Below are 21871 nucleotides of genomic sequence, written 5' to 3'. Positions count from 1 at the left end.
ACACACCGATGCAGCCAATGATTCAACATCCACAGGGTTAGTTGAAATCCCCAAAGTGCTTGGAGACCCCTGCCTGTACTCCTTCTCTGCTCCCAGTATCTTAAGGTCCAGACTTGTCCAACCACTGAACAGAGTATTAGTGGCCAAGAGGTGGGCCTCAGAGCCAGAATTTTAGGGCTTGAATCCCAGCTCTGCCACAAACTAACTTGGTGATGTTAGGAGGGTTATTTAAACCTCTTTGCTTCAGTTTTCTCTTCTGTAAAATGAGTATAATACATATCTCATACAGTTGTTGGGAAAATCAAATTTAATAAATTGTTTTAAAATAGTGCCCAAGCACACAGAAGGCATTCCATCAATATTAGCTGTTACTCAGAGTTGCAGAGTCTGCTAACATGAATCAGGGCATGTAGTGTGCCCAGCATGGCTTCCAGGGCTCTTCACTGTGATGTCCCTGTTCAGAAAGAAGGAAACTAAGGCACAGAGATTCAGTGACCACACTCAGTGGCACCTGGACACTCTGCTGGACTAAAATGAGGCTCCAACTTCAGGGCCCCTGGGACAGGGCCTCTTCCTGATTCCAGTACCCCCACAGGGCACCCAGCTCTGGCTGAGGAGCCTGGTCAGGAAGAGCAAGGAAGGGCCAGCCTGCCCAGAACAGGAAAGTACAAGCATAGGGTTTTCCAGGCTCCTGGAGCCTGCAGTCTCATTTTCCCCTGTTTTCCCCAGAGCAGCCTGGGGGTCTAACTTCCAAGCCTGAGCCCCTGGAGCCTACAGTATAGACATGTGACTGACAGCATCACCATTACCATTCTGTCATCATTCCCAAAAAGGATGAGTCCCACTTTGGTGACTACCCCCGGCCGATGGGCTCCCGGGATGGGTAAATCTTCTCCCTCAGGCACCAAGCCTGCAGTGTTCAGCGTTGAGTTGAAGAAAGTCAGCTTCTGTTGAGGACAGGAAAACCAGAAGATGGTGGATGAAAAAGGCTCCCACTGCTCGCAGCCCAGGCAAGTCTGAGCAGAGCTAAGGGGATGAAGGGGGGCCAGGCAGGGCCAGGGCAGCCATAACACAAGAACTGCAACCCCAAGGACTCTGCTTCTAGGGGCACAAACAAGACCTGGAGGAGCATTAGAGACCACATGGAGCCCTCAAGCCCTGGATGCCCCTTAGGCCCTATTAATTGGCCCTTGGCCTCAGATCTCAGGCAGACAGACACCAGGAGAAAATATGCTCAAGGCATCACAGAGTGCCCTGGGGATGCCACCAAGCACTGGTCACTTTGCAAAGACTCTTGTGGTGATGAAGGCAGGAGAGAGACTCCTGGACAGAGTTTGGGCAGCTGGACAGCAGTCAGGGGTTTGGACAGTCTGAAGCTTTGTGGAGGACAGAACTGCCCTCTGTGGGGAGCAGATGAAGGTCCCCACTCACAGTCCTGCCAACAACTCCCAGTGCCTCTCAAGAGCCTGTGAGCCCCAGGGTTCACCATCTTCAGCATCTGAAGAATGCCACTGCCCAAACCCTGGCCTGAGCATACTGCTCCTCTCCACTAGGGCCAAGTCAAAGTCAGAGCTGGATTTGGGATCTCTGTGAGCCCAGGGGTGGGCTATATTTTACAAGCAATACAGCTTGAACTCAGAGTTGCTGCAAGGACCTGGAGGACTTGAGCTGTCCTGGACCTTTATCCTTCAGCCACCAGATGGTGAACAGGTCTCATGGTCCTGGGGGAGGGGTTGAGGTGACTGAGGGCACTTGGGTGGGGTTGGGGGTCAGGGCAGTGTCTATTTGCCAACCAGTTCAAACATATTTTGATAGTTTTACAGCCAGCAGGGCACACCAGGGCATCTAGCCCAATCCCAGCCATGCACAAACATACCTGCCCACAGGCCTCTGTCCAGGCGCCTGGAACCTTGTCATTCCCTCGGATCCAGTTATGAATGGTCTCTGCTGGCTGTTCCCAGTTGATCTGTGGGGCAAGACATGTGTGCTCAGCCAGTATCTTCCCTACTCCTTGGTCATCCCCTGCCATTCCCCCACCTCCCCTCAACCCCCCACCTTCCAGCCACCTCCCACCCCACCTGTGCCCTGATGACACTTGACTGGGTGGAAACAAACCTTAGGATGATAGGGGAAGACAACACTCTGTTAAGATGGCCAAAGCCTTACACAACCTCCCCAATACAGAGTGCAGGTCCATCCCATAGGCACCCCGACAGCTTCTCCTCACCCGCAGGACTCACATAGATCCCTATGCACCTCATAAGCCCTGAGCAGAGGTACAGCCCATAGGTCCCGCCCAACCCCCAAGGCTACAATAGCTCCAAGAAACTGAATAACCTCTCATACCCCATCTTAGAGACTTCCAGCCCTATGGCTGATTTTTTTACACACTGCCCTACCCCAGCTCTTTTCCCTGGGGACACTGCCTGCCCATTCTTCCCTAAGGGAACAGAGAAGAACTCAGAACATACCCTGCTCCCTGCCTGTCCAGGTGCCACATGAGTTTTGCTCATGCGTCTCCTGCGTGGGCTGCTCTCTCTTCAGGCCTTAAGCAATTACAACTTGGCCATTCAGCTTGAACCCCAGCTTCCCTGGGACACCCTCTGCACTCCAGCCCATGCACAGGCAAGCTTCAGGGTGGGCAGGGCCCTGCACTCACCTTGGCTGTTTCTTTCTTCTGAATGCCCTCATAGGTGGCTCCTTCCTCAGGCTGAGGGAGTCTGGGGGCTTTGCCCTCCGCAATCAGCCTCACAGCCTGCACCTGGGGAGACCAGGTGAGTTGGCATCCCCAGCATTACTACCCTCCCCTTACTCCCAGTCCCTGGGTTCACCATGAGCCTGGACACAGCCCCACACCAACCAGACTTGCCTGGCCCCACACCTGGTACACAATGGGCACCCAAGGAATATCCATCATAGGAATGGGTACAGTTAGCCTGAATCTAACTCCAGTCTGAACAATGAGTACAAAATCCTGCCCTCTCTACCACACACAGTTTTAGAGAATTATATAGAAGATCTTGTACTTTCTGAGATCTTAGAAGACTATATAAACTACAGAGCCCTGTAGAGGTATAACAAACACGAATTCCCATGTTTTTGTCTAAAGCTTTTCCTATCTTTTAAGGACAATGGATCCTGAGCCCCATGATGTGTTTGGAAGTCTGAGATTAAGCAGGAAGCAGTTTCTTTGTTAAAGAAAGGGGAAGGTTGTGGAAGAAGGAATCAGGGAAGTGAAGAGGAGAGTCATGGAGGCTGGGCCCATCCTGAAGGGGTCCTGGGGGGAGAGCCCCAGAGCCACCCAAACCAAGAAGTGATGAGCGTCAGAAATGTCTAAAGCAGGACTGCCCCACAGACTGTTCCGTGGTGGTGGACATGTTCTGTGTCAGAACTCTCCAATACATCGGCCATGCATAGTTCCTGTCCTGGGGATGTGAAAGGTAGCTAGTGGGACTGAGGAACTCAATTTTTAATTAAAATCCAATTTAATTAATTTAATAGCTGCGTATGACTAGCAGCTGCCATATTGGACAGTGTAGCCCTAAAGGATGTTTTTAGTTGTTTCCTGTGGGATGTGCCTGATAACCCCCCTTCTCTGTCTCTCATATCAAATCTCTAGCAAATCTACTCTGTTCACTACTTTTTTGAGTAGGGGGATTCCTTGGGAGAGAATACAAGAGGCATCTTGTTTGACACAATGTGAAAAATAAAAGGTGGCTGGCAAGAAGCAGGAGCAGAGGGGAAGGGGATGGCTGACATATGGGCAGTGGTGAACACTCTCAGTCATTGCAATGCTTATTGCTACCTCCAAACAGCGTCTGTTCTCCCATTCGATATGGCCTCCTGTCTGACTCCTGCCTCCTACTGGTATCAATGGGAAGCTCCAGTGTGTCTGCCTTTGGCCAACCCTGGCTGGCCTCTTCTGGCTCCACCACCAGTAGCCCCATAGACACAGCAGTCCCTGGGGGGCGAGGCCCCACAGGGCCTGCCTGCTGTGCCAACCACAACTGTGTCTAACTTCAGGCCTTTTTGTCTGTCTTGCTCTGATGACAGAAACCTCTCTCTGCAGACAACTCAGCCTGCATGACTACAGTCGGGCCTCTCTGATTTTTCATTCATGAATTCTGTGAGAAAAGGAGTTTTTCTGCCTTTGGAATCAAGAGGTATAAGCCTTGAGCCACCAGTGACTCCCTTTCCTCCCATTTGAGGGCAGTCCACCTGCAGGTGAAGCTAATCAAACAAAAAACTAGAATCAGTAGGAAGACAGAGATACAGAATCCTATGACATGGCTTATGTCTCTGGACTCAGCCATGCTTGATACCACCCTTGCCTTTTGTCTTCTATAGTAAATGGACCAAAAATATTCCCTTTTTGGATAAAGCTTTTTGAATTGGGTTCTGTCAGTTGTAAGCAAGAGTCTCGCCTAACACCATACATTGTATGTCCTAATCCTGCCTCTTTGAGACCCTGACATGAGAGGTCTCTCCCTCCAGAATCCTGGAACTGGGGGAGCAGCCTGCGTAGGGGGCGCAGGCCAGGCCTAGCAAGGGTACCAGCACATGTGGACGCCCACATGTGGCATGGCCGGCTCCCAGCCCTTACCATTCCTTTGATGCCTTCAGGGAAGAGGAAGCGGTTGTACAGAGTGCTCACGGTGTCGTCCGGGAGGATCTCACACTCCTTCTGGAGCAGAAGGTCCCCAGTGTCCAGACCATCATCTGCCCAGAAGATGGTAAACCCCCCTTTCTTGTCTCCATGAATGAGGGTCCTGGGGAGCACAAATATGAAAGCCTGAGTCCAGGAGGAAGGACGAGGGAGAAGGGCAAACTGGGGACAGCTCCTGTGGCCCCTGGTCACCCTCCAACAACCCCCTTCATGCCCTGCCCCTGAGAGGACCGATACCTGCTCTGGTGAGACCTGGAAAGAGAAGGTATTTACTGACACCAACCACAGGCTAAGTGTTGTGGTAAAAGCCCTATATGCCTGATGTGACATAATACCCCAACAGGTGTCACAGGCATTATATGCCCCTTTTGCAGATAAGGAAACTGAGGCCCAGAGAAGTTAAGAGATGTAACCAGAGGTCAGGAAGCCTGAATCCCAGTCTGACTACAAACCCACTCTTTTCCCAGCTCAGATGTCTCCCCTTGCTGATCACCCAACTAAACTGCACCACCCATCAGTCACATCATCCCGTGTATTGTCTCCTGAGTGCTTATCATGTCAAACTATCTTGTTCAGGTGCCCCTTTACTTCTTCTCTATCCCTTTCCAAGTGGGATGCTACCATGTACTGGCAATGGGTGTGGGTTAAAGCAGGCCTCTGGCCATGCAGCCTGGGTTGGTACCCTTGGGTGAGCACCATAACCCACTCTGTCCTGGTGTCCCTGCTGCAGGATGGGAACACTGAAGTGCTCCCTTCACAGTTTACTGGGGGAACACAGAGCACTTGATGATGCCTGTCCCCGGTTCTCTCCGGCACTCTTGATCACCAGTCAGCTGTGTGGATGCCATCTGGCAGCACAGGACAGGTCCCTGCATGATGCCTGCTCTGTGGCCCCAGAGCAAAGCTCTGGGCTAGGGGAGGATGACTTCTGGACAGATGGGGGTGTTTTTGCCCTGTCTCACCAGTTGATGGCCGAGGCCCCTCGGTGCCGGGGGAGCAGACTTGGGTGGTAGATGATGGAGCCATGGCGGGGGGCACTGATGACCTCCATGGGGATGAACTGGCTGCAGAAGGGCAGGACGTTGAGCTCGGCACCCAAAGCCTGGTATTTCGCCACCACGTCAGGCAGAGCCTGTCCTTTTACCCGCCAGCGGGGGAACTTGAACACTGGCACTCCATCCTTCTCAGCTTCCAGGCCTGTGGGACAGCAGGTGAGAAACCGGCCCCTCCCTGCATGCACCCACCCACAGCTACCGCTGCCTTCCCAGCAAAGTGACTCCTGCATCTTCTCTCCCAGTCTGTCCCGCCTGTCCTTCCCCACTGCACAGCGGGGCTCCACTGGTCAGCACAGAAGGGACAGCACCAAGGGGATAGCACTGGCCAAGGGCAAGTTTGCAGGGACTGCTCCGCATGGACGGACTGCTGCTGACCTCCAAGACATCTAAGGTCTCCCTTGCCCAGACTCCTGTCTGGCCCCCAAAGACTGAGCTCTTCTCCTCAACCCCTCCCACAGCCTCGTCATGCTGTCCCCAAGTTAATGTCCTCCATCCTTCTACTGCTCTCTGGGATGGCAGCTGGGACCCTGCAAACTACATTCGTTTCATCAGCTGCCTGCCAAGCATTGCTGATAAGGGGTGCTGGAGGGAGACTAAAAGGCTGAAGAGAAGGGGAAAGAAGGCAAGGGGGCAGGGCTCGCTCCTTTCGGTCAGGTTCCTGTCCTGAGAGTTCTCCACCCCCTGCCTCACTTCCTCACCCTAGAAGCAGCATTGTCTTCCCAGAGTAGCAGCTGACTTAGTTTGCTGTTTTCCCAATATCTGCAGAATTAGCCCCAATGTACACCTTCCTCCCACTATGTCTGCCCTCTGAGGTCTGGGTCTCAGTTTGCAGGCACCCCACCCCACCTAGTTACCAGCACCTATGAGCAGCATGCTCAGTCCTCACAGGTCTGAATTAGAGTCTCAAGCTGCCAAGTCGTAAGAGTTAGAGCTTCCCTCTGTTGCCCCAGCCTGAGAGGCGGTAGCTGCCATTGGCAGTCACTACGCCAGCAGGTTGGAGTTCTCTTTTGCCTGCCCTCTGCAGCACCTAACAAACACATCCCTGTACTGCGTTCTCTGTTGGAACAGCCAGCATGAGGACTGGCCTCTGACTGGACCTGACCTGCTCTCTAGCCCCCTCTGCCTCTGCCCTGCATTCAGGGGTATTAAGGGAGGGTGGGATCAAAGCAAGCAGACTGGACACTGTGTTTGAAAAAGCTGTCCATGTTGTGATCAAAGGAACACTTCCACAAGACATCCAAGGTCAGGGTCAAGTCCCAGCTAAGCTCTGTCTGGGTCTAGGCTCAGAGATTAGTATCAGTGGTCACTTAGTGGCTGAGGGCAGGGCTCAGGCTGTGGTGAGGTCAGGCTATATCATGGGTCACACTGGGGTCAAGTGTAAGACTGAAGCCTGGTTAGCATTGCTGTGGTGCTGGAGCTGGGTCCAGGGGTCAGCTATGCTTCTCAGTCTAGGGCGATTCATTATTCCTATGAACCATGCCCCTGTGCTTGGCCAGCCCCACAAGGCTCTTTCTCAATCTGGCCTTCCATTTTAAGCCCTGCTTTATATTTTGCATCCATCTGGCCTGAGAAGGACTTGAGTGATCCTGGAGGGTCTGTTCACTTGAGCTGAGGGCCCTTGCATCCTGAAGTGCTGCTGAGGCTCCCAGCCTAGAGGCCAGTGATTCTTAAACTGTACTCTTCCTAGAGCCAGATGTATCAGCATCACCTGGGAACTTGTTAGAAATGCAAATTCTTAGACTCAACCCCATCCTTTTGAACAGAAACTCCTAGGGAAGGACTCAGCACTTTGCATAACAGGCACTCCCACTATTGGGGACACCCTGCACATTCACATTTGGGAACACTGACCTGCAGTGTCTCCCATCTAGCAGCCCTTTCAGAGCATGGTGCTGGGGTCAGAGGAGCCTGGAATGGTCAGACAGCAGGGTCCTGGGGACAGACTGGGCTTCTCCCTGGCCCTTCTCCAGGACACAAATTCCATCCTATGATCAGTTGGGGAAGGGGTCTCTGTTTTGTTCTAGAAAAGCCGAGCAGCTGGTTGGCACCTGAGCAGGATTCAAGGTGGACCATGTAAGCCTGCTTCCCGGGATGCCCATGACCACCACAAGACTTCTGCTCCACCCATTGCCCACTGCTACCTGCCTGCCTGGGCACCCCCTTTCCCTGTTCCTGGGCCATCCACTCACCCAGGGGATCTGCCTTCCCATCCTTGTCTGGGACAGTGAACACGCCCACGACCTCATGACCCTCCTTCCTGAGGTGGCAGTAAACTTCCTGGCCGAACAAGCTCTGCCCAATCACTGCGATCTTCATGGCAGAAGGGATGGGTCAGAAGGATCTGGGGATGGAATAAGACCATAGTGTTAGACAGGACTCACTGGCCTCAGGGAGCTGGCCTTAGTCCAAGTGGACAACTGCACAGCACCTTGCCTGCCCTGCCCATCTCAACCACTTGGGGTCACCTCTGGGGCTCCCTGAGCATCAGATCTCTGCATAGAACTGCTACTGTAAAAGGGTCAGAGAAGAAGGTTTTGCAAGGGAGGGATTTTAGATGCCACAGTGGGTGATTATAATAGAGATTATAGAATTAGGGATTCCTCCCTGAAACCCTCCAAATTGACATGGAACACTGAGAGTCAAGACCTCTGAGATGTATTTGAGCGTATTTCTGTAACTAACCAGTTCTGTGACCTGGTTACATCAAGCCTCAGTTTTCTCAGATGCTATGTCCCTCAAACGGCTTTCAGCCTGCATATCAGGCTTATTTCCCTGAGCCAGAAAGCAGCAAGGGAGCCTGGGCCTAAGGACCTGTTTATCTCGACCTCACAGAAAAGAAGGCCTGGGTGGATGGGCCCTGAGGACTGAAGGTGGGGCCAGGGGGAATGAAATGGTGTGCCACTGGGCTGGCCAAGTAGAAGGAAGATATGTGAAATAATGAGTAGTTACATCATGCAAATGTCTCCAAAGTTTGGTCACTCAATTACCATGCTCATATATGTAACACCAATTGTTCACTTGATATATTTCTTTAAATCATCCATTTGTAAAAATATACATGTCTTTTGGAAAATTTTATTGACGTATTAACATGCTTCATACATACAGAAAAGTACAAAATTATAGGTATGTAGTTCAGTGAATTTCACAAACTAAGCACACCCCAGTAACTGGCACTCAGAGAAAGAAATACTCCAGCAGTCCCCATATATGTATATTTGTATTTATATAAATAGAATCATGCAGTGTAATGTTCTGTGGATTTTTTTCCACTCAACATTATCCACACTGTTGCATGTAGTTGTACTGTGTTCATTCTCATTGCTGCATGGTATTTCACTGTGTGAATGTAAATAAATACATTTATTCATCCATTCTACTGTTGATGGGCATTTGGGTGGTTTCCAGTTTGAGGCTATTACGATAGGGATGCTATCAAGATTCGGGCACACGATTCTTACTGTATATAGATATGCATTTCCGTTGGGCAAATTCCATTCCTAGGAATGGAATTTTGGGGTCAGAGACATGAAAATGTTCAGCTTTAACAGATTCTGTCCATTTTCCAAAGTGGTTGTACCAATTTCCAAGCCATGTACTTGGCATAGGCCTTGTGTCTTTTTCCTTTCAGCTATTTTGCTAACGTAAAATATAGCCATGTCATTGGGGTTTAATTTGCAATTCCTTGATGACTACTGAGTTTGAGCACCCTTTTCTATGTTTATTGACCACTTGAACATCTGTTTGTGGGAACTGCTTCTTTAAGCCTTTTGTCTTTTTTTATTAGATGGCCTTTTCCTTACTGATTTGCAAGAGGGTTTTTTTGTTTGCTTGTTTTGTTTTATTTTGTTTTTTAATAATCTAGACTATCAATCCTTTGTCATATATATTTATGAAACATAACTTCAATTCTGTGGCTTGATTTTTCACTGTCTTATGGTGTTTTTTAATGAACACAAGTTCTTAAACTTAACATAGTATACTCATCAAAATTTCCCTTTATGGTTAGTGGGTTTTGTAATCTATTTAAGAAATTGTTGCTTATGCCAGTTCACGAAGATGTCCTCTCTGTGTCCTAAAGTCTTTATTGTTGGACAAAGGAGCAAAGTCAATAAAATGGAGCAAAAATAGTTTTTCAACAAATGGCGCTGGAACAACTGAACATCTGCATGCAAAAATGTGAATCTAGACACAGATATTACACCCTTTACAGAAATTTTCTCAAAATACATCACAGACTTAAATGTAAAATGCAAGATTATAACTTCTAGAAGATAACACAGGAGAAAATTGAATGACCTTGTGTATGCAGTGACTTTTTAGATACAACATCAAAGTACAATTCATGAAAGAAAAATTGATAAGCTGGACTTCATTAAGATTAAAAGCTTCCATTCTGCAAGGGAGAATGAGGAGGTAAGCTCACAGACTGGGAGAAAATATTTGTAAAAGACACTGATAAAGGACTGTTATCCAAAATATACAAAAAAACTCTGAAGACTCAACAATTACAAAACAAAAAAACCTGAATAAAATGTAGGCTGAATTCCTGAACAGACATGTCAGCAAACAAGATATACAGATGACAAATAAGTATATGAAAAGATGCTCCACATCATAGGTAATCAAGGAAATGCAACTTAAAAGAACAAAGGGATACCACTACTACACACCTATTAGAATGACTAAAATCTGGAACACTGACAATATGAAGTGCTGGTGAGAATGTACAGCAACAGGAACTCTCATATACTGTTGATGGGAATGCAAAATGACATGGTCACTTTGGAAGACATTTTGGCAGTTTCTTACAAAAGAATTACCATATGATCCAACAATCACACTCTTTGGTATTTACTCAAAGGAGTTGAAAACTTACATGCACACAAAAACCTGCACATGGCTGTTTATAACACCTTATTCATAATTACCAAAACTTGGAAGCAACCAAGGTGTCTTCCAGTAGGTGAATGGATTGATAAAACTGTGGTACATTCAGACAATAGCACTGAAAATAAATGGCTGTCAGCCATAAAAAGACATGTAGGAAACTTAAATACATATTACTAAGTGAAAGTCAATCTTCTAAGGCTACATAATGTATGACTCCAATTATATGACGTTCTGGAAAACGCAAACTATGGAGACAGTAAAAAAATCAGAGGCTACTAAGGGTGGGAGTAGGGAAAGGGATGAATAAGCGGAGCACAGGATTTTTAGGCAATGAAAACACTCTGTGTGATACCATAATGATGGATACATATCATTATGCTTTTGTCCAAACCCATATAAGGTACAACACCAAGAGTAAACCGTAATATAAACTATGGACTCTGGATGATACTGTATTGGTGTAGGTTCATCAGTCATAACAAATGTATCACTCTGGTGGAGGAAGTTGATAACAGAGGATGTTTTGTGAGGCAAGAGGCACTGGGTGTATAAGAAATCTCTGTACCTGTCCCTTAATTTTGCTGTGAACTTAAAACTACTCTAAAAAATAAATTCTTAATCTTAAAAAGAGAGATATTAGGAAAAAACTTCATTGTTTTGCTTTTTTATTTTTCATTGCATGCAATCCTTCTGGAATTGAATTTTTGTATGACATAGAAGTCCAGAGATATTTTTCCAGTACCGTATAAGGGTAAATGTCTATGGACTTGTATTCTGTTCCATTGTCAGTTTGTCTATCTTTGAGTTCATTATAGCTTAAAAAATTTGTTGGAAGAACAAATATTGTGAAGATGTCAATGCTACCTAGAGCAATCTACACATTCAATGCAATCCCCAACAAAATACCATCCACTTTTTTCAAAGAAATGGAACAAATAATCCTAAAATTTGTATGGATCCAGAAAAGATCCCGAAGAGACAGAGGAATGTTGAAAAAGAAAACCAAAGCTGGTGGCATCACAATTCTGGACTTGCAGCTCTATTACAAAGCTGTCATCGTCAAGACAGTATGGTACTGGCACAAAAACAGGCACATCGATCAGTGCAACAGAATAAAGAGCCCAGAAATGGTCCCTCAACTCTATGGTCAACTAATCTTTGACAAAGCAGGAAAGAATGTCCAATGGAAAAAAGACAGTCTCTTCAACAAATGGTGTTGGGAAAATTGGACAGCCACATGCAGAAGATTGAAACTGGACCATTTCCTTACACCACACACAAAAATAGACTCAAATGGTTGAAAGACCTCAATGTGAGACAGGAGTCCATCAAAATTCTAAAGGAGATCACAGGCAGCAACCTCTTTGACGTCAGCCGCAGCAACTTCTTCCTAGAAACATCGCCAAAGGCAAGGGAAGCAAGGGCAAAAATGAACTATTGGGATTTCACCAAGATAAAAAGCTTTTGCACAGCAAAAGAAACAGTCAACAAAATTGAAAGACAACTGACAGAATGGGAGAAGATATTTGCAAATGACATATCAGATAAAGGGCTAGTATCCAAAATCTATAAAGAACTTATCAAACTCAACACCCAAAGAACAAATGATCCAATCAAGAAATGGGCAGAAGAAGGGGTGGAGCAAGATGGCGGAGGAGTAGGAGACCTGGATTTCGTCTGGTCTCAGGAATTCAGCTGAATAGGGATCAAACCATTCTGAACACCTACGAACTCAACAGGAGATCAAAAAGGAGAGTAGCAACAACTCTCTGAACACAGAAGCGACCACTTACTGGAATGTAGGACGTGTAGAGAAGTGAATCCGAGGCGATATTGAGGAGGATAGACGGCGGGGGAGGGGGCCTCCGCCGGCCGCTTCTGGCAAGTGATAGAGCCGCAGAGCACAAAATCGGACCTTTTAGAAGTTGGCTCGGCGGAGGGATGTCGCTGCAGTGGCTAAGTGGGGGGTGGAATCCTCCCGGGACAGTGTGGTCTCAGGACCCTTGGGGTCACAGAGAGACTGGGGGTGCCTGAGTGCGGCAGAGCTCCCAGGTATCGGAGCGGGGAAGCCGGCTGCAGAGACGGAGCCGAGGCACCGGCTCTCAGCTCGGGGCTGCCATAAACTGTGATCCACGGCCCAGTCGGGCCACTGCTCCTCCAGCAGGGACCCAACAAGTGGCAGAGCCAGGGAGACTCCCCTTCTTCCCCTGGCAGGAGCGGCGCGGGAGCGCACCACAGGGATCTGCTGGGTTTGGAGACTCCACACAGGGTCGGGAGCCAGAGATAGAAATGCTCGGTCAGAGGCCGGGTGAGCACGGAGAGCGGCGGGAGACCAGGGAGACAGGAGTGACTGCTTTTCTCTGGGGGCGCACTGAGGAGTGGGCCCCGAGTTCTCAGCTCCTCCAGGTGGAGATTGGGAGGCCACCATTTTCGCCCTGGTCCTCCAAAGCTGTACCGAGAGCTTGCAGGGAATAAAAGCTCCTGAGAGCAAACCGGAGCAGCTTGCTTACCCAGACCCACAACGGCGGGGCAAGTCAGCCTCCAGCAAAGACATTTGGAAACCACAGCAACAGGCCCCTCCCCCAGAAGATCAGCACGAACAGCCAGCAAGCCAAGACCAAGTTTACCGATCAAGGAGAACGGGAGAACTACAGCGCTAGGGGAATACTGCACATAGAATTCATGGATGTTTTTTTACCATGATTCATTAATTCATCAAAGTTAGTTTTTTTTAACTGTTTTTTTTTAATTTTTCTTTTTCCCTTTTCCAACCAACATCTTATCAATCCCTTTTTAAAATTTTTTTTTTATTTTTCATTTTTAGAGTCATATTTTATCCCTTCATAGTAGTTACCCTTATTTTTGGCATATATATATATATATAAGTTGTTCACTCTTTAAAATGTTGAGATACAATTTCTTCTAACAGATCAAAATATACCCTAAATCACTAGTGTATGGCTTTGTTCTAGTCTCCTGCCTGATCACATTCTCTCCCTTTTTTCTTTTTTTTTTTAAATCTTCTTCTTTCTTTTTTCAAACAACTTCTTATCAATTCCTTTTATAAAATCTTTTATAATTTTCATCTTTACAATCATCTTCCATTCCTTCATTGTATCAACCCTTATTTTGTACATATATGTCTTTCTTCCTTTAAAATTTTAGGAGGCACGTTTTTCTAACAGACCAAAATATGCCCAAAATCTAGTGTGTGGCACTGATCTATGCACTAGGCTGATCATATTTGATCATATTCTGCTTTTTTTGTATTGTTCTGTTTTTGCTTTTATCTTTTTTTCTTATCTTTCTTTTTATTTTCTTTTCGCCTGGTTTCAGGTCTTTTCTGATTTGTATACAGTATATGTGCTGGGGACGTTGTTAACCTTTTAGCATTGTGTTCTCTCATTCATCTCTTCTCCTCTGGACAAAATGACAAGACGAAAAAAATCACCTCAGCAAAAAGAACAAGAGGTAGTACCGGCAGCCAGGGACCTACTCAATACAGACATTAGTACGATGTCAGACCTAGAGTTCAGAATCATGACTTTAAAGATACTAACTGGGCTTGAAAAAAGCGTGGAAGTTATTAGAGACACCTTTCTGGAGAAATAAAAGAACTAAAATCTAACCAAGTCGAAATCAAAAAGGCTATTAATGAGGTGCAATAAAAAATGGGGGCATTAACTGCTAGGATAAATGAGGCAGAAGAGAGAATCAGTGATATAGAAGACCAAATGATGGAAAATAAAGAGGCTGAGAAAAAGAGAGATAAACAACTACAGGATGACGAGGGCAGAATTCGAGAGATAAGCGATACGATAAGATGAAACAACATTAGAATAATTGGGATCCCAGAAGAAGAAGAAAGACAGAGGGGGGCAGAAGGTATATTGGAGCAAATTATAGCAGAGAATTTCCCTAATGTGAGGAAGAAAAGAGGCATCAAAATCCAGGAGGCACAGAGAACCCCTCTCAAAATCAATAAAAATAGGTCAACACCCCGACATCTAATAGTAAAACTTACGAGTCTCAGAGACAAAGAGAAAATCCTGAAAGCAGCTCGGGAGAAGAGATATGTAACCTACAATGGTAGAAATATTAGATTGGCAACAGACCTATCCACAGAGACCTGGCAGGCCAGAAGGACTGGCAAGATATCTTCAGAACAGTAAACGAGAAAAATATGCAGCCAAGAATACTATATCCAACTAGGCTGTCATTGAATATAGAAGGAGCGATCAAAAGCTTCGAGGACAAACAAAAACTAAAGGAATTTGCAAACACAAAACCAGCCCTCCAAGAAATACTGAAAGGGGTCCTCTAAGCAAAGAGAGAGCCTAAAAGCAATAGAGATCAGAAAGGAACACAGACAATATACAGTAACAGTCACCTTACAGGCAATACAATGGCACTAAATTCATACCTTTCAAGAGTTACCCTGACTGTAAATGGGCTAAATGCCCCAATCAAAACACACAGGTTATCAGATTGGATTAAAAAACAAGACCCATCCATATGCTGTCTCGAAGAGACTCATTTTAGACCCAAAGACACCCCCAGATTGCAAGTGAGGGGGTGGAAAAAAATTTACCATACAAATGGACACCAAAAGAAAGCTGGGGTGGCAATCCTTATATCAGACAAATTAGATTTTAAACCAAAGACTGTAATAAGAGATGAAGAAGGACACTACATGCTACTTAAAGTGTCTATCCAACGAGAAGATCTAACAATTGTAATTATCTATGCCCCTAACATGGGAGCAGCCAATTATATAAGGCAATTCATAACAAAAGCAAAGAAACACATTGACAACAATACAATAATAGTGGGGGACTTTAACAACCCTCTGACTGAAATGGACAGATGATCTAAGCAAAAGATCAACAAGGAAATAAAGAATTTAAATGAGACACTGGACCAAATGGACTTCACAGACATATTCAGAACATTCCATCCCAAAGCAATGGAATATACATTCTTTTCTAGTGCCCATGGAACATTCTCCAGAATTGATCATATCCTAGCTCACAGATCAGGTCTCAACTGGTACCAGAAGATTGGGATCATTCCTTGCTTATTTTCAGACCACAATGCTTTGAAACAAGAACTCCATCACAAGAGGAAAGTCGGAAAGAACTCAAATACATGGAGGCTAAAGAGCATCCTACTAAAGAATGAATGGGTCAACCAGGAAATTAAAGAAGAATTAAACAAATTAATGGAAAACAATGAAGATGAAAACACAATTGTTCAAAATTATTGGGATACAGCAAAGGCAGTCCTGAGAGGAAAGTATATAACAATACAAGCCTTTCTCAAGAAACAAGAAAGGTCTCAAATACGCAACCTAACCCTACACCTAAAGGAGCTGGAGAAAGAACAGCAAGTAAAGCCTAAACCCAGCAGGAGAAGAGAAATAATAAAGATCAGAGCAGAAATCAATGAACTAGAAACGAAAAGAACAGTAGAACAGATCAACAAAACTAGGAGCTGGTTCTTTGAAAGAATTAACAACATTGATAAACCCCTGGCCAGACTTACCAAAAAGAAAAGAGAAATGACCCAAATCAACAAAATCATGAATGAAAGAGGAGAGATCACAAACAACACCAAAGAAATACAAACAATTATAAGAACATATTATGAGCAACTCTAGGCCAGCAAATTAGATAACCTTGAAGAAATGGGTGTTTTCCTAGAGATGCATCAACTACCAAAACTGAACCAGGAAGAAATAGAAAACCTGAAGAGACCTATAATCACTAAGGAAATTGAAGCAGTCATCAAAAATCTCCCAAGAAACAAAAGCCCGGGGCCAGATGGCTTCCCAGGGGAATTCTACCAAACATTTAAAGAAGAATTAATACCTATTCTCCTGAAACTGTTCCAAAAAATATAAATGGAAGGAAAACTTCCAAACTCATTTTATGAGGCCAGCATTACCTTGATCCCAAAACCAAAGACCCCATCAAAAAGGAGAATTACAGACCAATATCCTTGATGAACATGGTTGCCAATATTCTCACCAAAATACTACCCAATAGGATCCAACAGTACATTAAAAGGATTATTTACCATGACCAAGTGGGATTTATCCCTGGGCTGCAAGGTTGGTTCAACGTCCGCAAATCAATCAACGTGATACAATATATTAAAAACACAAAGAACAAGAACCATATGATCCTGTCAATAGATGCAGAAAAAGCATTTGACAAAGTACAGCATCCTTTCTTGATCAAAACTCTTCAGAGTATAGGGATAGACGGTACATACCTCAATATCATAAAAGCCATCTATGAAAAACCTACAGCGAATATCATTCTCAATGGGGAAAAGCTGAGAGCTTTTCCCCTAAAGTCAGGAACATGGCAGCGATGTCCACTCTCACCACTGCTATTCAACATAGTATTAGAAGTCCTAGCCACAGCAATCAGACAACAAAAAGAAATCAAAGGCATCCAAAAGGCAAAGAGGAAGTCAAACTCTCACTTTTTGCAGATGATATGATACTGTATGTGAAAAACCCAAAAGACTCCACCCCAAAACTGCTAGAACTCAGACAGGAATTCAGTAAAGTAGCAGGATATAATATCAATGCACAGAAATCAGTGGCCATTCCTATACACCAACAACAAGACAGAAGAGAGATAAATGAAGGAGTCGATCCCACTGTGGAAAAAGCCAAGATGTCCCATGACAGATGAATGGATAAAGAAGAAGTGGTATATATACACAATGGAATATTATGCAGCCATCAAAAGGAATGAGATCTTGCCATTTGCAACGACGTGGATGGAACTGGAGGGTGTTATGCTGAGTGAAATAAGTCAATCAGAGAATGACATGTATCATATGACCTCACTGATATGAGGAATTCTTAATCTCAGGAAACAAACTGAGGGTTCCTGGAGTGGTGGGGGGTGGGAGGGATGGGGTGGCTGGGTGATAGACATTGGGGAGGGTATGTGCTATGGTGAGCTCTGTGAACTGTGCAAGACTGTTGAATGACAGATCTGTACTTTTGAAACAAATAATGCAATATATGTTAAGAAAAAAAAAAGAAGAAGAAGATAGCAGGAGGGGAAGTATGAAGGGGAGTAAGTAGGAGGGGGAGATGAACCATGAGAGAAGATGGACTCTGTAAAACAAACTGAGGGTTCTAGAGGGGAGGGGGTGGGGGGATGCGTTAGCCTGGTGATGGGTATTAAAGAGGGCACATTCTGCATGGAGCACTGGGTGTTATGCACAAACAATGAATCATGGAACACTACATCAAAAACTAATGATGTAATGTATGGTGATTAACATAACAATAAAAATTTTTTAAAAAGTGGATGGCATTTTGATGGGGATATCATTAAATGTGTAGTTTGCTCTAGGCAGCATTGACATCTTCACAATATTTCTTCTTCCAATCCATGAGCATAGCACGTTTTTCCATTTCTTTGTGGGGTCCTCAATTTCTTTCATGAGTAATTTGCAGTTTTTTGAGTACAGATTTTTTGCCTCTTTGTTTAGATTTATTTCTAGGTATCTTATGCTTTTTGGTGCAAGCGTAAATGGGATCGACTCCTTAATTTCTCTTTCTTCTGTCTTGTTGTTGGTGTATAGGAATGCCACTGATTTCTGTGCATGGATTTTATATCCTGCCACTTTACTGAATTCCTGTATGAGTTCTAGCAGTTTTGGGGTGGAGTCTTTTGGTTTTCCACATAAAGTATCATATCATCTGCAAAGAGTGAGAGTTTGACTTCTTCTTTGCTGATTTGGATGCCTTTTATTCCTTTTTGTTGTCTGATTGCTGTGGCTAGGACTTCTAATACTATGTTGAATAGCCGTGGTGTTAGTGGACATCCCTGCTGTGTTCCTGACCTTAGGGGTAAAGTTCTCAGGTTTTCCCCTTTGAGAATGATATTCGCTGTGGGTTTTTCACAGATGGCTTCTATGGTATTGAGGTATGTACCCTCTATCCCCATACTCTGAAGAGTTTTGATCAAGAAAGGATGCTGTACTTTGTCAAATGCTTTTTCTGCATCTATTTGGAGGATCACATGGTTCTTCTTCTTTCTTTTATTAATGTATTGTATCACATTGATGGATTTGTGGATGTTGAACCAACCTGGCAGCCCAGGGATAAATCCCACTTGGTCGTGGTGAATAATCCTTTTAATTACTGTTGGATCCTATTGGCTAGTATTTTGGTGAGAATTTTTGCATCCATGTTCATCAAGGATATTGGTCTGTAATTCTCTTTTTTGATGGGGTCTTTGTCTGGTTTGGGGATCAAGGTAATGGAGGCTTCAAAAACGAGTTTGGAAGTTTTCTTTCCATTTCTCTTTTTTGGAACAGTTTCAGAACAATAGGTATTAATTCTTCTTTATATGTTTGGTAGAATTCCCCTGGGAAGCCATCTGGCCCTGGGCTTTTGTTTGTTGGGAGATTTTTGATGACTGCTTCAATTTCCTTAGTGGTTATAGGTCTGTTCAGGTTTTCTATTTCTTCCTGGTTCAGTTTTGGTAGTTGATGCATCTCTACGAATGCATCCATTTCTTCCAGATTATCGAATTTGCTGGCATAGAGTTGCTCATAATTTGTTCTTATAATTCTTTCTACTTCTTTGGTGTTGGTTGTGATCTCTCCTCTTTCATTAATGATTTTATTTGGGTCCTTTCTCTTTTCTTTTTGATAAGTCTCGCCAGGGATTTATCAATCTTATTAATTCTTTCAAAGAACCATCTCCTGGTTTCATTGATCTGGTCTACTGTTGTTTTGGTTTCCATTTCATTGATTTCTGCTCTGATCTTTACTATTTCTCTTCTCCTGCTCGTTTAGGCTTTACTTGCTGTTCTTTCTCCAGCTCCTTTAGGTGTAGGGTTAGGTTGTGTATTTGAGACCTTTCTTGTTTCTTGAAAAAGGCTTGTATTGCTATACACATTCCTCTTAGGACCACCTTTGCTGCATCCCAAAGATTTTGAACAGTTGTGTTTTCAGTTTCATTGGTTTCCAAGGATTTTTTAAATTCTTTAATTTCCTGATTGACCTATTCATTCTTTAGTAGGATGCTCTTTAGCCTCCATATATTTGAGTACTTTCGACTTTCCTCTTGTGATTGAGTTCTAGTTTCAAAGCATTGTGGTCTGAAAATACGGAGGGAATGATCCCAATCTTTCAGTACTCATTGGGACCTGATATGTGACCTAGGATGTGATTTATTCTGGAGAATGTTCCATGGGCACTAGAGAATGCGTATTCTGTTGCTTTGGGATGGAATGTTCTGAATATATCCGTGATGTACATTTGGTCTAGTGTGTCATTTAAAATCTTTATTTCCTTGTTGATATTTTCCTTAGATGATCTGTCCATTTCAGTGAGGGGTTTGTTAAAGTCCCCTAGTATTACTGTATTGTTGTTGATGTGTTTCTTTGCCTTGTTATTAATTGCCTTATATAATTGGCTGCTCCCACGTTAGGAGCATAGATATTTACAATTGTTAGATCTTCTTGTTGGAGAGACCCTTTAAGTAGGATATAGTGTCCTTCCTCATTTCTTATTATAGTCTTTGGTTTAAAATCTAATTTGTCTGATATAAGGCTTGCCACTCCAACTTTCTTTTCATGTCCATTAGCATGGTAAATGATTTTCCACCCCCTCACATTAAGCCTAGAAGTGTCTATGGGGTAAAACGAGTCTCTTGGAGACGGCAGATCGATGGGTCTTGTTTTTATCCACTCTGATACCCTGTGTCTTTTGATTGGGGCATTTAGTCCATTTACATTCAGGGTAACTATTGAAATGTATGAATTTAGTGCCATTGTATTCCCTGTGAGGTGACTGTTCCTGTATATTGTCTGTGTTCCTTTTTGATCTATGGTACCTTAGGCTCTCTCTTTGCTTAGAGGACCCCTTTCAAGATTTCTTGGAGGGCTGGTTTTGTGTTTGCAAATTCCTTTAGTTTTTGTTTTCCTGGAGGCTTTTTATCTCTCCTTCTATTTTCAATGACAGCCTGGCTGGATATAGTATTCGTGGCTGCATATTTTTCCATTTAGTGCTCTGAAGATATCATGCCAGTCCTTTCTGGCCTGCCAGGTCTCTGTGGATAGGTCTGTTGCCAATCTAATATTTCTACCATTGTAGGTTACAGATCTCTTCTCCCGAGCTGCTTTCAGGATTTTCTCTTTGTCTGAGAGACTTGTAAGTTTTACTATTAGATGTGGGGGTGTTGACCTATATAGTATTATTGATTTTTAGGGGGTTTTTCTCTGCCTCTTGTATTTTGATGCCTGTTGCCTTCCCCAAATTAGGGAATTTCTCTGCTATAATTTGCTCCAATATACCTTCTGCCCCTCTCTGTCTTTCTTCTTCTTCTGGGATCCCAATGATTCTAATATTGTTTCATCTTATGGTATCACTTATCTCTTGAATTCTGCCCTCATGATCCAGTAGTTTTTTATCTCTCTTTTTCTCAGCTTCTTTATTTTCCATCATTTGGTCTTCTATATCACTAATTCTCTCTTCTCTCACCTATGAACTCAACAGGAGATCAAAGAAAATAACAGCAGGAACTCTCTGAACAGAAAAGCACCACTTTCTGGAAGATAGGACAGGCGGAGAAGTGAATCTGAGGCAATAATCGGGAGGATAGACAGCGGGGGAGGGGGCCTCTGTCAGCTGCTTCTGGCAAGTGATAGAGCAGTGGAGCACAAAATTGGAACTTTTAGAAGTTGGCTCCGCTGAGGGATTTTGCTCCAGTGGCTAAGCAGGGGGGGGGGGGGACCCTCACTGGGACAGTATGGTCTCAGGACACTTGGGGCCACAAAAAGACCGGCGGTGCCTGAGTGCTGCAGAGCTCCCAGGTATCGGAGCAGGGAAGCCAGCTGCAGAGACAGAGCTGAGGATAGGGGTCTCAGCTCAGGGTTGCCATAAACCATGATCCTTGGCACAGTGGGGCCCCTGCTCTTCCAGCAGGGACCCAGTAAGCGGCAGATCTGGGGAAACTCCCCTTCCTCCCCCAGGGATGAGCGGTGCGGGAGTGCCCCCTAGGGATCTGCTGGGTTTGGAGTCTCTACACGGGATTGGGTGCCAGAGATAGAAATGCTCAGTCACAGGCTGGGTGAGCACGGATTGTGGCCAGAGCCCGAGGAGATAGGTGTGACTGACTGCTTTTCTCTGGGGCCTCACTGAGGAGTGGGGCTCTGAGTTCTGGGCTCCTCTGGGGTGGTGATTGGAAGGCCGCCATCTTCACTCTCGTCCCCAA

General features: G+C 44.9%; 1 protein-coding gene across 2 annotated transcripts in view; it reads right to left on the bottom strand.

Annotated features, from left to right (window-relative positions):
• Positions 1-21871, bottom strand: part of ALDH1L1 (aldehyde dehydrogenase 1 family member L1) — a 107898-nt gene that overhangs the window by 72639 nt on the left and 13388 nt on the right. For both annotated transcript variants that reach the window (XM_025860284.2, XM_073889873.1), the window contains exons 2-7: positions 7911-8062; positions 5629-5863; positions 4604-4769; positions 2660-2761; positions 1877-1966; positions 810-947 (exon numbers count right to left, since the gene is read on the bottom strand). In XM_025860284.2, the coding sequence (XP_025716069.1) occupies positions 810-947; positions 1877-1966; positions 2660-2761; positions 4604-4769; positions 5629-5863; positions 7911-8037 (858 nt within the window). In that variant the 5' untranslated portion in view covers positions 8038-8062. The remainder of the gene's footprint in view (positions 1-809; positions 948-1876; positions 1967-2659; positions 2762-4603; positions 4770-5628; positions 5864-7910; positions 8063-21871) is intronic.

This window comes from Callorhinus ursinus, unplaced genomic scaffold (assembly GCF_003265705.2).
Source record: "Callorhinus ursinus isolate GAN/ISIS: 27379988/994484 unplaced genomic scaffold, GSC_fseal_2.0 scaffold119, whole genome shotgun sequence".
Taxonomy (NCBI): Eukaryota; Metazoa; Chordata; class Mammalia; order Carnivora; family Otariidae; genus Callorhinus; species Callorhinus ursinus.
Note: the sequence above shows the minus strand (reverse complement) of the source record. Positions and strands in the feature narration are given on the sequence as shown.